A 16261-nucleotide genomic window follows, 5' to 3' on the forward strand; every position below is an offset into this window, starting at 1 on the left:
ACCTTGGAGTCAGATGTCTGACAGGCAGACCAAATGGATTTGGTCATTTTCAAAGCATTATTTTCTAAAGCAGCAAGCTGTTTTAAAGTAACACTGAATTTTCAGAGTGGTATATCTGGATTCGTTTGCAGCGAGTATGGACAAACACCCCTATGAGCAGGCACTCTCTGATGTTTTTCCATCCTTTAACAATACAAAGGATAGAAAATCATATCCAGGACCTACCAACAGGACAGCTTGGCATTACCCATCCTTGTTAAAGTCGTTAGGATGAGGGAAATCAAGAACCAAATATGAAGGATAGTGTCATTGTAACTGAGGGGTGTTGCCTCACTGGAAGATGCAGTTGCATCATGGGAACGTGGTGTGACTTAATTTCATCATTATAAACATCACAGTGGGTATGGTTGATTCATTTGAAACCCTTGTCCACTTCGCTATGGCTGCGCAGCTGAGTTAACATGGGTAGATCTTGACTCCACGTTTTTAGGATTTCTTATTTTTGTGGTTTTATTTGGGGAAAACTCTAAAGAAAAAAACTGTGTTGGGATGACTTTAGTTGAAATCAAACTTTTATAAAGCTGCAGCTTGATTTAATGTACGATGAATTTTTTTTTTTGACCTTCTAAATCAGAGCGCTCTGTAAATTTTGCCTTGAAGGGGGATGCGGGGGTGGGAGTGTATGAATCCTAGTTTTTCCAGTGCTGATTGTCTGCATGTGTTTTAAATTATGGGCCAACTCAGAGTCAAGGACAACTCGGTTATATGGGAAAAAATGTTAGGACTCTCCTTGTTTAACTACCATGAATACAACAACTAATAACCATCTAGTATTTGCGTTGTAAATGGAGACACAGGCCATCAGAAAAGAAAGCAGAGTTGAAATTGTGTGAAGGAACTGGAGTAGGTAACAAACTTGGCTTTTGATAATTTTTTCTGCTACACTCAATACTGTTGACAAGCCTGCAGAAATTTTAAATAACACAGACTATGGGTATGTAGCATCTGAAATTCATAGTAAAGAGATTCATCTGACAATAATATCATGATTTAAGTTTCCACAAGACCAGTAAAAAGGATTGTTTGGAAGGAATTAGGTCTTAGCTGCAAGTTAAAATTCACAAAGTTGACCTTTAGAGGTTGTTTGCTTTTTTGTTGCTGTTGTTTTTTTCTTTTTTGTTTTTCCTGTCCAAAGTACCACAACATCTCATTTTTAGGGTATGAAAACTAGAACCTTTTCCACTTGTAGATTGGTTCTCTGGAGAGAATGGTGGATATATGGAAGAGCCTGGGAAATTAGTGGCTCAAATCGGCTGGCGACGTTCATTTAGGTGATTCACACAGAGTTTTCTGCTCTCCTTCCAGGTATCAGTGGTCCTGGGGGAAGGGAGAGGTGTAAACCAGGACCTTAGGTGTAGGTGTCATGAGAAATATCATCGTCTGGGTGGGCGGAGTTCCCCCTTCCCAGGCCGAGCCTCCCAGGATCTTACTGAGGAGGCGCTTACTCCACTCCCTGAGCAGTCCGGATGACTGCGTTCTCCACGGCCCCCGGAGGGGGCTTTACCTTCCGAATAAAGCTGGGGTGATCTGGGAAATTGGAAGTGAGGGTGACTACAACACCCCCCGCCCCCGCGCCAGACCGAACAAACCCCTCTTTTCCGCCAACGAGTTGGCACAGTTATCACCCCTGGGAGATCCGGAAAGAGAGCAGGAAAGTAGCGTCTGGTTGCGCCCCTCTAGCCCAAGAGGTGCGGGAGAAAGTAGACGCGCGATCTTCCGGGCGCTGCACGCCGAAAGCGCCCGGGCGGCCACAGGTGCCCAGGGAGGCGAGGAGAAGGCCGGGGGCCCGGGTGCGGGCCGGGGGCGTGGGAGGGCAGCGCCAGCGCGGGTGCGCCCGGGAGCCGCCGCCGCTCACCTGCCCGGGGGGGCGGGGCGCGGCGCGGCGCTAGGGCGCCCCCGCCTCCCGCCGCCCGCCTCCCGCCCGGGGAGGAAGCGGAGGGGCGCGGTGTAAACAGAGCGGCGGCCGTGATGTCAGCCGGTCACATGGAGCCTCTTATGGCTCGGGATGGCTCTCGGCGGACGGGCAGCTGCGGCAGCTGCTGCTGTGGCTCAGGCGGCGGCGGCGCGGCGGCGGCGGCAGAGGGGGCTCCGGGGTCGGACCATCCGCTCTCCCTGCGCTCTCCGCACCGCGGCTTAAATGATGTATTTTGTGATCGCAGCGATGAAAGGTGAGCCCGGGCGCCCCGCCGGGGCCGGGTGGGCTGGCTGCTCGGGGGGGCGGGGAGGCGGGCGCGCAGGGGGAGGGGTGGGCGCGCCTGCCCGAGCGCACGTACTGCCCGGGGCTGGGCGCTGGAGCCCCGCCAGGGCTTTTTGGGCCCCTGCAGGGCGCCCCCTGAGCCCGGTCGCGGGATCTGCCTGCCTCCTGTCGGGGGCAAAGGCGCATGGGCTGGACCCCTCTCTTCTGTCCTCTCCGGCTTCTGTCAGTCGCCCAGGTCCGCCTGGCACCCGGCGGGGCGCCCGGAAGAAAGTTTGCTGGGAGTCGCCGCGCTTCTGGCAGGGAGGGGAGGGTCTGAGGAGCTCGGAGGAAGCCAAGGGGCGCCCGCGACGGGTCCCCAGGGCCCGCACCCCGGACAGCTCCGGCCTACGTAGGGAAGGCGCCGCGCCCGGGCCGGGCCGAGCGTGCGCCCGGGCGCGGTGTCATTCCTGGGGACTGCTCAGCGTCCCGGGCCTTGCACCCTGCTCCCCCCCGCCCCCCTCCGCCGCCCGGCGGCCCCGAGCGCCAGGGCGGCCGCCTGCAGGGGTAGTGCGGCCGGTCCGCGCTGCGTGCCCGCCGCGGCCGCTTCCGAAAGCGCGCAGGCCCGAGCGAGACGGGCTTCTGGAGCGTGCCAAGACTCCCTGGGCGGCAGCCGCAGCGCACCCTCACTTGATACTTTGGGTTGTGGATGGATGTGGGGAGGCAACTTCTCCCCCCGCACAGGATTCGCGGGCAGTGGTGGAGGTTAGACGGCGGCGAAGGCCGGCGGGCGCGGGTTAGTCGCGGCCAGACCTCCTCGTCCGGCCTTCCGCCCTGATCCGAAGTCCTTTGCCGGGCTGGTGGCGGGATGGCAGCGGGGACTGGTTGCAGAGAGGACTGGCTTCAGGTCTTCTCAGGTGAGGAGGAAAGAAACCATGGCAAGTCAGGGAAAATATAATGGGAAAGCCAAAGTTTGGAGGTGCGCAGGAACTCGCCTGCGCCGTCCGGACAAGCCGAGACACGCAAACAGCCCGAGAGAAAACTCAGCCCGCAGCCCTCCGCCGGCTCGTGCGCCAGCAGTTTCTTCGGGGCCGATAATCTGCCCGCAGACCCGGCCGCTGGGAGTGGGGATTTAGAGCCCCATCTGTTTGCGGCGGACAGGGCTCCCCTCATACGAAGCAGTTTTGCAGACCCAGACTGTCCTGCGGGTTCTGCCCATCCGTGCGGGCGCGGAGCGCTCGTTAAACGTTTGCTAAGGTTGAGGTTTTGTTGCAATCCTAGATGAAGGACACCAGTTCGGTATCTGCACTGGGTTTACTTTCGGATCACCGAGCTTTGCCTTTCTTCACTAGAGATTGGGTGGCATCTCTTTTATTAATTATTAACAGGCCGAAACGTACTGGACGCTAAGATGAGCTGCTTGAGATGAAATCTTTCTATACGACGTGCCCAGAGCAAATTTTTGTCTTTTCCCCGGTGGCTTGGGGGAAATGAAATTTAATCATTTTTAGAATATGCAACAGATAAAGGAAAGGGTAGGAGACCTCCACGTTCTTAAGCACTTAACTTTTTTTTTCTTCCCAAAATGATTTTAAGATTTTCTTACCGACTTCTTATGCAGACGAAACGTATGCTTCTCCCCTCCCCCTCTAAAAAACTTTTATGCTATTTCCAGCGGTTCATTAATCCTGTAAGAGTAAAACGATTCAGATAGCCTTTGTAGTTAAGACATTTTCTTCCGTTTTTTCTTTAAGGCGTGAAATAGATTTGGGGAGGTGTCAATGTTAATCCTTATCTATTTTATTTAGTATGATTGGTGTCGACTGAGGAAGGGTGAGCAGCTGATATTATTTCCCCTAATGAACACTAACCACCAAACAATAAGGAAAGTGCGTCTGAATGTTTTAACTTAATGTTGATGTTTCTGAGTACATAGGCTTTTGTTTTTGTAGTGCTAGCACAAAATGAAGTTCCATAGTATCCCTTAGTGATATAACCATGGGAATCACACCGCCACTATATCCCCCAAAAGCTCTAGCCCACACATTTGTCTTGGAGTGACCTCTGGCTGCCACAAGATAATAGATGCATAGTATTGTGCTTTGCGAAAAGTAGCTCAGATATACTGGCAATTCAGTTTTTCTATAAGCTCAGCTGCGGGGGGGCGGAGGGGGAAGGTGTAGAAATAAAATGCATTTAGACAATTAGAATATTTCATTCCCAATATCATAATATCCTGTGTCTTAATGGGATTATCTTGCTTTGGAGCTTATTTAAACTGAAGAAAAATAGTTTGTGGAAAATAAGGAATGCTGTAAATGTTTCCGTATCAGATTTAAGGGGAAAAAAAACTGTCCCAGAGTCATATTAAATACTTCCCTACTGCCTCTCAGTTTTAATAGTTAAATTGGTCCCATATGTAAGAGAGTTTGTGTAATTAGGTTTTTTATACAAAACAGAAACACTCTTTACAATATAGTTTTTTGGTATGTGTATGCATGTGGCTGGGGGAGGAGAGAACAAGCCACCATAAAAGAGAAACATTCTCTTTGTTGGCTGATTTACTGATGTTTTTAAAACATCATTAAAGCAGGCCTTTTGAACTCACCAAAGAAAATCCTTCCTCTGCATTAGTTGTCAAATAAGTTTAGGCTTAAAGTGGGCTTGTGCTTAGAAGTAATAAATCTTCATTTGAGCAACTCTAGTCTCATCCTTCAGTTTTGTTTTTGTTTAATTAACAACAGAATTCCAGTACCATTTGGATTGCTTCTTGAGCAAATGGAGAGAGCCAGAGATAACATTTATAATCAGGGGAGCACTTGTTCTACGCATCATAAAAGTGCTTTGGCCAAATGTCAGGCAGCAGCCAGTGCTGAAGGGAAATGCGAGTGCTTCATCAGTTTTAGTAGATTATACCCCCCTTTGCTTCCTAGCAGCAGAGCACTCAGCCTGTGTTCATGTAAATGGAGTTAAGGGAGTGAAGGGAGGCTTAAGGGGAATGTCTGTCCCATCATAGATTCTTCCCTCAGCACAATCCATGTACAAACACAAGGCATGTTACCGCTTTGAAACTACTGTATATGTGGGTGATAAGGGGTATTTCCAACTCTAGTAAATGTGATTTTATAGTTTTAAAGAATTTGGCCTTTCTCTTTCCCAAATGAAATTTGAATTTTATCCCTCGTCTTATTTTAAGTACTGTGTCAGTGGTATCCCTTAGCTGGGATTTTTTTTTCCATTTTCATGACCTTTGATGGGTAGGATTGGAAGAGGGTGATGGCTGGATCTTGGAAAGAGAAAACTCAAATAGCTATTTCAGACCCCAGAGTGCTTAGCAGACAAGGAGAGGTCAGTTCTTTTAAAGACAAAGAGGATCTCTGAGTCCATTTGTCCACTGGGTGAGGAGGGAGCTCGGACCTTCTATGAAGTGGAGAATATTTTAGAAGCACCATTTTCATGAGCAGTCTCTTGATTTTACATATTTCAATCACATCACTTTCAATTTATCATAAGTAAACCACTTTGCCCTCGATTTGAATTGAGTACCATATAATTTCTTTAATGCTGCCCAGTTATAAAATAATACAATTTCTAAACAGACTTAGTCCTTTAAATATATATATGATTTAAATATTAGGGCTTTTTTTTTTTTTTACTATCTAGTAGATATATTAGTAAATATATTAATAGTTCTTACTAGACTCCTTTTTTTCCCAACCTTTCCCTCCCAGCCAAGTGAATCACAATAAAATGGATGAGGTCAGCAAGTAGATAATTGCAAAGCATCAGCAGTAGCACCTAGCTACTTTGTAATTTGCTCTGGGGCACCTAAGAAAATAATATTCACAAATGACCATTTACTGGGAGAAAAAGTTACTGGATGGTTAGATACATAGATAGCTAGATCTGCAGAGGTAGAGTTGAGTTTTCTTAAAATCTTCTCAGCTTATTTTAGTAATCAATAAACCCCTTGTGTTGAACTAATCTATGAATACTTTGTCATAGAAATTTTCTGCATGGATTCTAAGTATTCACAGTGTTTATTAATAAGAAATCAAGCCCGCCTTAACCTATATATTTCATATTTATTAATTTAAAAAACCATAATTAGATGCTCAGAGTTAGCCTTTATGTTTCTGTGCTTTAAAAATAATAATAATTTGGAGGGGTCCACCAGTGACAACACAGATGTGAATTCACATTTGATATTATCTCAAAGACCACATATTGACCCTTTGAGGAATGATTTACTTATTCTCTCTCCCTCCTCTAGCTCCTCCACCAACGATACCTCCCTTCCACACCAGCCCTTGAGTCATGGCCTTAGAGATTTGCAGTCAGAGATTTTTGTATCTGTCAGTATTGTCTGTGACATGATTGATCATGGTTTTTCTGTTCATTGTCAGAGTGCTATATCCGGAAATAAGAGGTCTAAATAGACAGATACTAGCATATATTAGCCAACAGGCAAAACGCAAGAAAGCAGTTGAAATCTTTTGTTTCTGGATTTTCTAAGCTGCATTTGTTAGCCCTCATCATAATATAAGGAAGAATTATGATGACTTTAAAATCTTTGTATAAAAATTAATGTCAAACCTGTTCCCTAGGTTTGCCAGCGATTTCCTTTTTTGCCTTTGATTTCATTGCCTCTGAAATTTACTAAGCATTTCATAAACAAATCGCAGTTTGATGTTAATCTATATTTGTTTTCTGCTTTATGGTTTGCAGCCATTCTTGTCGCATTTAATCTTCCCTGGGAAGTCATTGACACTGTCGCGGTTTTTAATCGAAGAAACTGAGGCTCACAGAGGTTATGTGTTGGTTAGCCAAGCTTGACAAGTGAAGCGAGGGCTAGAGCCCTAATTTCTACTGTCTTCACGCTGCCTCCCCTGGAGGAAGCTGTGAAAATGTCCTGGATATAACTTTGTCTCTAGTTAGTGGAAATTATAACTCTGGCGTTTATAAGGGAAAAAAATAGATTCAATTATGTAATGCTTTGCTGAGCCTAATATCTTTAAATTACTATTTAATAAAATCAATTTGGTACAAATAGGGTTATTCTTATTTGCTTACCATTAGCTCTCTTCATCCACGATTTTCATTAAGTCTGCTTCTTGTAAGAGGATCTGAGTGAAATGTAAGCATTACTTTCCTAAAGAATATGGAATACTATGAAATGCAGCTAACCTGTGTAACCTAACTCCATTATGAGAAAATCGAGCTGGAGACTTATCTATATGGTCCACTTAGCTTTAGGCAAAGGGAGCATTCAAAAACGCATCTTCTAAATTTCATATCCCTTTATGGAGTAGAAAACTCATGAATCCTTGGGCTTGTGAGTGCTGTCCTGGTTGTTTCCATGACAGCTAACGGGCATGATCATGGGCGTATTCTTGAGAAATCTGTTGTCTTTTAGAAAATCAGAGTCAAAGTTTCCAAGTAGATAGATCTGCAAAAGCTAATTTCTCACTTGATGGGGGTTTATTTCTCTGGCAACTGGATTGAGTGGTCTTTGCCTGAAAGCAAATAAGCATCATTTCATAGAGTCTCAGGGAGAGCAGAAACCTAAAATGTCATTCAGATACACACCCTCTTGGCATTTGGTTCCTCTCCATGGCGTTCCTGGCAAATTGTCTGGTTATGCTTGAACACCTCCTATGATGGGGAGCTCACTATCGTTAGAGGAAGCTTATTCCATCTTGAATAAGAAAATTATTTTTATTTCAAGCATAAGTCTCTCTTTTGTACTTTTAATCCCTCGATTCTGATCCTTTCTTTTGGGGCTGTGTACAATACAATTTAATCCATCTTTCATATGAAAGATTGAAAGATTGTCAGTTATTTGAAGACTAAGTATGAAACACACACACACCCTCCCTCAATCTTTGCTGTGTGTCTCCACTCCATTCTGTTCACCGTCAGCCTTCTAGCAACCTTGGTCATTTTTTTCCTCAAGCACATTTCAGTTTGACTAGAACCTCTTGAATTTTTGTACCACAACCCGAGTCCTAGTTGTGATATGATTGACTCAGCACTTAACCCACCATGTAGTAAAGAGAAAAGAGTTTAAATTTTGTTTTAATTTTTTTTAAGATTCATAAGCTAGGTTGTATCTTTTGAACGTCATGACTAGCCTTTGTGCTACCGTTGTAATTTGTGAAAGTGGACCTTTGACCTACTTAGAAATACTTTTGGATGAACTGAAGTTGATATTAAATATCCAAGAAAATCAAAGATATTGAAAAAATAATTAAAGGAACATGAGAAGCATTTCTGAGGTGTTTTTCGCCAAAGTAGTGTGTCAGAGCTGAAATAAGGCTGCCCTCTAGTGGTTACTTTCTCATGGAATGCTAAAAGCGGTAACAGTGCCAATGCATTTCCCATCAGGCTAGTGGAGAAGGTCAAAGGTTGAAGTTATTTTCTCGATTGCTGTGGGACTTTCTACATCAGATTCAAAAGTGTAATTTATTGTTTTGCATGGTTGTTAGAAATGCGTCTGTGGGAGAGATAATGAATGTTAAAAGTTTGCTTGGAAGGGAATTTTTAAACTTAAGATAAAGTTGATTTATAAAATTCTGTTTGGCTCCATATTAAAGTTAAATATTTAAGTGAGATTTGGTTTGTGAGTAAACAATTATGACCTTTGTGGTAATCCTTGGGTTTTTTTTGTTGTTTGGTTGTTTGTTTTTAGAATTTCAACCTCAATTCTATTCCTCTACCCTCGAATATTTTTTAAAAAGAGATTGTCAGTCATTCTGATCAGAGAAATCCGGCATCTTCCCTTTTTAAATCTAAAGCTTTTTTTTCTTTCAAAAAAGGGAAACATTTAGAAAGAAGTAAACTATTGTTGATATTTTTGGCAATAGAGCAATTTTTCAATGGATGCAAAACTATTAACCCGCTGGTTTCTGAAGTCTTAGGGTTAGAGCATTTTATTCACTTAAGTATATACAACTTGCCAAAGAAATTGAGTATATGTTACACAGGTTTTTAGAACATTATATCATTTATGCTTTAAAACAGTGCACAAAGTAGAGATAAGCATTTGTTTGTGTAATTTTTAGGATAATAGATAATACAAGTGAAATGTGTGCTTAGATTTCAGTGGTATATTGAGTGTGAAACTATTACGAAACAATCTGGTTTCTGTATTGGAATCAAAGAAATGATTATTGACCTTCCTATTTCCTTAAATATCTTTTGTTACTGATGCTACGGGGAGAGATGAGAATTCAAGTTTACGTGAATTTTGCATTGCTCAAGTAGTCCAGGCTTCTGAGCTGAGCTAGAATAACCAGGGTGATCTTAATGACAGATAATCACCAGGATTTTAAAGGACGACAGTGCTTACTTGTTCCTACCGGAAAGATTAAATTGCATCTTTACATGAAAAAGAAGGAAGGGAATTTTTAAAAAGTCAGGAAAACCTGCTGTTTAAACCTTGTCATCATAGAAATAAGGTAGTGGTTCAGAAGTGAAGACTTGTGGTTAAGTTTCAGATCAGTTACTGAAGCAAACCGTTTTTCAAACTGCGCCACCCAGAAGTGTGATTCTTTTACCACATGAGAAATATTCTCTTTTTCACAGAATGTTATTTTCATTTTGCAGTCGTTGGGTTTTTTTTTCTTCTTTTCTTTATCTCATGTCAAATCTTCGGTAGAACCCTGGGTATAAATAACGAAATAAAGTTGTTTCAGCAAATACTTATTAAGTGCCTATTGTGTGCTACGTTGTTTAGGTGCCACCTGTGTGCTTTTATAATAGAACAAGGACACCTTCCTCCCTATCGTGTATCTTAAGCCATGAATCAGCGTTTAAAGACATGCACTGAGAAATTGCCTGCCACGCTTAACTAGAGAAAGCTGCTTTAAGACTTTTGAGCTTATAGGTTTGTAGTTTCTATGAAGTCCATGCCATTTAAAACAAAGAGTTTGTAACACGCAATGAAACATTAATGCAATTGGATAAAGTTAATCCTTCTATTTATGTGTGAACATGATTCCCTTCCAAATAAGCCATAGGGTAGCTCTAAAATCCTGCCTAAGCAGTGGCTCTGAAACTTTGGAGAGCAACCCATAACCAGAAGAGTTGCAAAGGCAGATTTCCGGGTCCCACCCATGGAGACCCTGATTCTGTCAGCCTGGTCTTCCCAACCCAGGAAGGTATTTAAAAGGTGTCTCAGGTGTTGCCAGTTCAGATGGTCCTCCTCACTCCCTCTGTGAAACCTCGCCCTTGCCTGTCAGAGCTCAGATGGGCAGCAGAATCCTCCAACCCTTCAATGGTTCCCAAATATCATTGATCTTCACGGTTAGCTGAGAAGCATTTAAAAAAACTAAGTGCCCGGTCTCTATCACCACCTATATGGATCACGATTCCGATGGTCTGCGGAGAGGCCAAGGAATCTGAATTTGTAAATCTCCCCTTGGTGACTGAGGATCTGACAGGTTTGGGAACTACTGCTCGGGTCTAACCCTCTCCTCTTACTAGTGAGGAAAGGATGCTCAGGTCACTGATATTAAGGTAAGCCTAAACTTTCCTTTGAGGCCACTGAAATCTCCTTTCAGAGTGGGTGAGGTGCACACCATGAGCAGTTTCTGCCATTGTTTGGATGTTATTAACACATTTGAGATATTCTTCTGATTATTTCTGGCCTTTCTATCAACCAGTGTGTAGGAAAAAAGTGGGCAGGCTCCCAGTCTGTTACCCCAAATGATCCAAACAGAAGAGGCCCCTGTGATGCTTTCCCAACCCTGTATTCCTTTTCTGCATAAACCTTGCCCAGGAGCTCTGGCCTTCTAGCCCTCAGTGAGCCCCGAGGCTGGGTCTTGCCACCATTGTGACCACTCAGTGGGGCAGGCTGGGGATTGTGCCTCAAAAGTCAAGGCCAACTCCAGTGGCAACAGTGATGCCTCTTCTATGTTGCTTTTTTTTCAGCAACAAAGTCCAGGTTTTAGAGCCCTGCAAGTTGTGAATGCTTCCTATTTATAAGGTGGTGTTTCTCAGGCCCTGAGCACCTGGTGTGTATCTGCCCCCCTCCAGGCACTGGAATGGCGAAGTTTGAATGACACAGACACCACACTGCCTTTGTGCAACTTAGATTCTAGGCTGGTGAGACAGAAAAGTGGAACTACTCTGGCTGATGGGGGAGGAAGGCTGACCCCCTTCTGCACCAACTCCAGCCCCTCCTTCTTTGGAAAATGGCGGTGCCGTAGCCCATCATGTGGCAGATGTGATGTTGCCATGGGGGCAACAGCAAACACAGCAGGCTTCACCTCTGGTCTCTTCGAGTGTATGTTCTCGTGGGAAGAGGTAGATAATACCTAAGTAAACATATAAATGAACTAGATAAATACAGATAGTGACAACAGCTCGGCCAACATAGAAATTGTAATGGCTTAGAATTGCTTATGGCCTCATGGATGAACAGCAGGGAATGAAATCCAAGAATTTTTTCTAACCAGTGATGAATGTTCTGCCGTAGACCCAAGAGGGAGTTTAGAGGTCATCTGGTCTCTTAGTTCTCAGCCTTGTCTGCCCACTAGGCTGTCTAGAGAGCTTTTTGAAAAACACCAGCCCAGGCTCCACTCCTGGAAGCTCTGATTTTATTGGTCTGAGGTGGGTCTCAAGTATTGATAATTTGTTAAAGCTGTCCAGATGATTCTGGTCGAGAAACCTCTGAGGTCCAACACCCTTATTTGACATGTGAGTCGTCCATCCCCGGTGCAGGGCAGTAGTGTTGGATGGTGGAACCCCCCACCCCCACCCCCATGTAGGGTGGGAGAAGACATGGGTTCTCCTGCCAGGTCAGGCTACCTCAATTGCTCACTTTCCCCATTTGTAAAATTAGGGGAAATTGATAGCCATCAAGAGCTTTTCCAGCTCTCCATTCTGTGAAAATGTTTGTCTTAAAACAGAAGGAAAGGTCTGGCTTCTCGTCCAAGACTGGGAGGAAGAAAACAAATACACTCTAGTTTCCTTATTCCTTGTCTCAACCCCTAATTGCTAGAGGTCCCTTCATCAGCTGATCGGTTCCTTTGGGGAGTGAAAATTTAAGGTAGAAAGAGGTAATTACTTTCTGCCAATTATTTAAATAAATTTAAGAATAAGCAAGCTTTCATTAATATTTATGCCCTGATTTAGTTCTGGTAAATTAGTCATACCTTATGTATCAAATTCTAGCCCAAAGCGTTTTTTGATGGTTGAGTTAAAACCGAGGAGGTCGGGGTAGGGAGGTTGCTTAAAAATGGAAGCCCTGGAATAGTCTTAAGCATCACACACCACAGTAATTTTATTCCTTACCAAATATTCCAGGCCAGAAACCCAAAGACATTGAGTCTCTCCCAATATATTGTTTGCAGTTTTTTAACAAGCAGAAACAGTGTATCTCTCCTGTGTTGCCAGCTTAATAAAAGAAAACTACAAAACTAAGTTCTATTATGAAAAATATTCTGCTTCCTCATCTGTGACCCTGTATCTCTAAGAACTTGGGTTTCGTTGAAACATTTATTCAGAAAGATACCAGTTCATTATAAACCAGCATGGTGTGATGTAAGCACCTTAACTTTATTTCCTTTTTGTGTGGAATCTCCCAGTGGGGTTTGATAATATTCGGCAGTTGCACAAATGAGAAAGGAGTTTGAAAAGTAAATCTGATGGGAGCCGGTAAATGAAATCAGAGCCGTGTATTTTTCAACAGAGATTTTTTGAGGATGAGCACATTGCCTGTTTGGCATGTATATATTTAAGAAATTGACACATGTTGATATACATCCATAAGTTCTCCTTAGACAGAAAATTATAGAAAGCCATCTTCCTGTAACTTAAGCTACATCCATAATAGCAAGCACCTTCTGAAAATGATACCGTTTGACAAAATAATTGGCAGAAATCTATTTCAAAAGCAATGTTTCTATCACAAGCATAATCATGTAGAACAGAAGTGTTTTGTTTCCCCCACTGCAGAGAAACAAAGTCATTTAATGTGAGTCAAGACTTCTCAAAGTTCTGGCAGACTTTCTAAGCCCCCTGTTGCTGTTGCATTCAGAATCCCTTTTAAAGTGGCTTGGAAGTTTCTGTATGATTTCAATGGCTGCTTAGGGGAAATATTGGCTAAACTCCTCATTTTGACTGTTAAGATGGCTTGAGTGTTTTCAGAATGTTTTCATTTGCTAGAAATATGTTTTGCGCTCAGGCTTCTCTTGTTGCAGAAGGTTGGTTACCAGCCGTCTGATGACGCCTCAGGGTGTTTACAGAAGATGTGGGTGCTATAGTTATATTTGAGCACAGCCCTCCTCCAATGAAGTGTGTGGTAGTCAGCAGAAATGCGAAAACATGTACTTAAGGAATGATGCTTGTAAGAGATGTGCCGTAAAGGAAAACGGTTGTTCAGATGTACGACATGACTGACAGCTCTCCTTGTAGGCATGCTAGTAACAATAAAGTCTAGAAGTTCAACATCAAAGCGATCACAGCTTACTCCACCAGTGACTTACACATCAAAGAGAGAGCGCAAGACAAAGGAACTGCACCGAGGTGCGTTTTTCTGCCTCGTAGCCAGATGCTCTGGGGTAGCTCCCAGAGCTCCTTTCTTGAATGCAAAGTGATTTTTTTGCAGATCAGCGTCTTCATTTCATAAATGACCAGGAATATAAAAGGAGGGCAAATGAGCTCTATAATTGCTCCCCGTCGCTCTAAGTTTGGTTAGGAGAGACTCATCGCAGGAGAGATTGGTCTCTGGTTTCCTTAAGAAGCGAATTGTGTACCGGCATGGGCAGCTCTAACTTCACCTAATAGGGTCCAAGGAATTATTCACAAAATAAGAGAGTACAAGTTGGATACATTTCAAGTTGGTTGTTTTGAATTATGCTTGACATAAAACTAGACCTAAGTTTCTGGAGTTGTCCCCACCGGCACTCCCCAACACCCTTGCTTTTAAATTTTTTAACATTCACCTTGTGGGTGGATTTTTTGCTGAATCAGGTGTGCGTTACCTAACAGGTGTGTGTGATAATGAAATTTAGACCTGTTACACCGGCTCTTAATTAGTCGCCAGATCGGTGCCTCAGTTCTGTCAAGCAAATGGTGTGTACTCCAGAATGCTAACGGTAGAACGGGAAGAAGAGTCTGGATTTGATTTCCCCCCCCCCACTTCTTGTTATTAAATTGAAAATAAAATTAACCATGCAAGCATTATGGGTGGTTTGAAATAATGTGCTTTTTTTTTTTGCTTGCCTTTGACATTTGAAGTTCTTTTATAGTTCATCTTCAGTAATTTACTCATTTTTAAATGCTATCGAAAAATAGTAGTGTTCTGCGTAGTCATTAATAAATACAAAGCAACTTTCTCAAGGCTCTAGGGAGACCTAATAAACAACTGTGTTACTAATTGATGCTATACTGAGCTGACAAAAGTAGTGCATCGGTAAACAGAAGTTAGAAAGCAAGAAGTTAAAGAACTATAGGGGATTATGTAGACATCAAGGGTTGGAAATTATAATAAGGCCTCTTTAGGGGAGCATTAATTTGCATGTGGCTGAATTAGGACACCCAATTATTTCTGAGGACACTATGAGGAGCTCATCCAAAATACCCCCGAAGTGAAAAGGTTTGGGAGGGTTGGGAGTTAGACGGGATAGAAGGGGGACTGAGCATGTCATATTTCCTATAACTCACAGTAGTTTTCCCAATAGCTTGTTAGAGTAGCTTTCTTTGTTAGGGAGAAAAATGCTGATGAACTCAAGAGTACTGCAATTTCTTTGTTCTATACACACTATTTATGTTGGATCGCCACAATGGAATTTTTTTTGAGCAGGGAGGGCAGGAATGTGGAGACAGAAATAAACCTTTTAAATCTTCTTTCTGTGAACCCCACAAGGACATAAGCATTGAGCAGATTAGAGAGTGGATTTATACTGGTACTATCCACCACAGCAGTGGTCCTCAACGTGTGATCCAGGCACCCCTGGGGGTCCCCAAGGCCCTTTCAGGGGTTCCAAGAGATTAAAACTCTTTGCATAATAACACTAAGACATTATTAGCCCTTTTGACTGTACTGGTCATTTGCATTGATAGTGCCAAAGCCCTGGCGGGTAAAACTCCTAATACCTTTGCAGGAATCAAGGCAATAGTCATTTTTGCTATTACTGTGGACTTGCTGGTAACAAAACATTACCAAGTTCATTTGAGACTGTCCTGATGAAGCAGTAAAAATTATTAAGCTTATTAAATTTTGACCCTTGAGTACAAGTCTTTTTGACAAAATGGGAAGTACACATAAAGTACAGAGCGCTTCTGCTCCGTACCGAAGAAGGATGTTGATCTCCAGGGAAAAGTACTTGTGCCATTGTTCGAGTTAAGAGCTGAACTCACTGCTTTTTGAATGGAATGCCATTTTCTTACTAGAACCACTGACGGCAGTTGTTCAGACTTACGTGTATGTCCTACATTTTCTCAAAAATGAACCAAGTAAGCTCATCATTTCAAGAAAAATAGTTGACAGTATTTATTACTAATAGATTCAAGATTTCAGGCAAATATTAGAATTTTGTAACACTTGTACCCAACACCGTGAACCTGACAGCATCCTAATACATAAAAAATTTTCTGATGATGTAGGTGGTGATATCAATAAATGTGATTACTTGATAGAATCCCATTTGGTAATGCAACATGTCAACATCTGGAAGAGCTACATAACTCATTGAACTAATAGCTTCCAAGTGACCAAATGCATGCCATTATAAAAATATGGATGGGTGTAAAAGATTCATTCAAAGTACAAAATATACCAGTGTATTTGAATTTAACAGAATACAGAAAATTACTGGTATGGTTTCAGGTTCCATATTCCAACTAACCTTTAAGAAACTACCACTTGTTGAGTTTTGGTGTAGTGTCAAAGAAGAAAATCCAGAATTATTTGAAAAGCCCAGTAAAATGCTCCTCCCTTTTCTAGCTGCATATCTGTGTGAGGCCAGAATTTCTTCACATACTTCAACCATAAGAACACAACAGATTGAATGCAGAAGC

The 16261-nt window shown here is 42.9% G+C and overlaps 1 protein-coding gene across 2 annotated transcripts in view; it reads left to right on the plus strand.

The window, feature by feature from the left end:
* The window catches only part of RORA (RAR related orphan receptor A), a 183694-nt gene that overhangs the window by 81980 nt on the left and 85453 nt on the right, over positions 1-16261 (plus strand). The window contains exon 1 of one of the 2 annotated variants that reach the window (XM_060005860.1): positions 2051-2228. The exons of the other annotated variant lie outside the window; for it this stretch is intronic. Coding sequence (XP_059861843.1) covers positions 2198-2228 — 31 coding nt within the window. The 5' untranslated portion in view covers positions 2051-2197. Of the gene's footprint in view, positions 1-2050; positions 2229-16261 lie in introns of those variants that run through there. 2 annotated transcript variants of the gene reach the window in all.

The sequence above is a fragment of the Delphinus delphis genome, chromosome 2 (genome assembly GCF_949987515.2).
Source record: "Delphinus delphis chromosome 2, mDelDel1.2, whole genome shotgun sequence".
Taxonomy (NCBI): domain Eukaryota; kingdom Metazoa; phylum Chordata; class Mammalia; order Artiodactyla; family Delphinidae; genus Delphinus; species Delphinus delphis.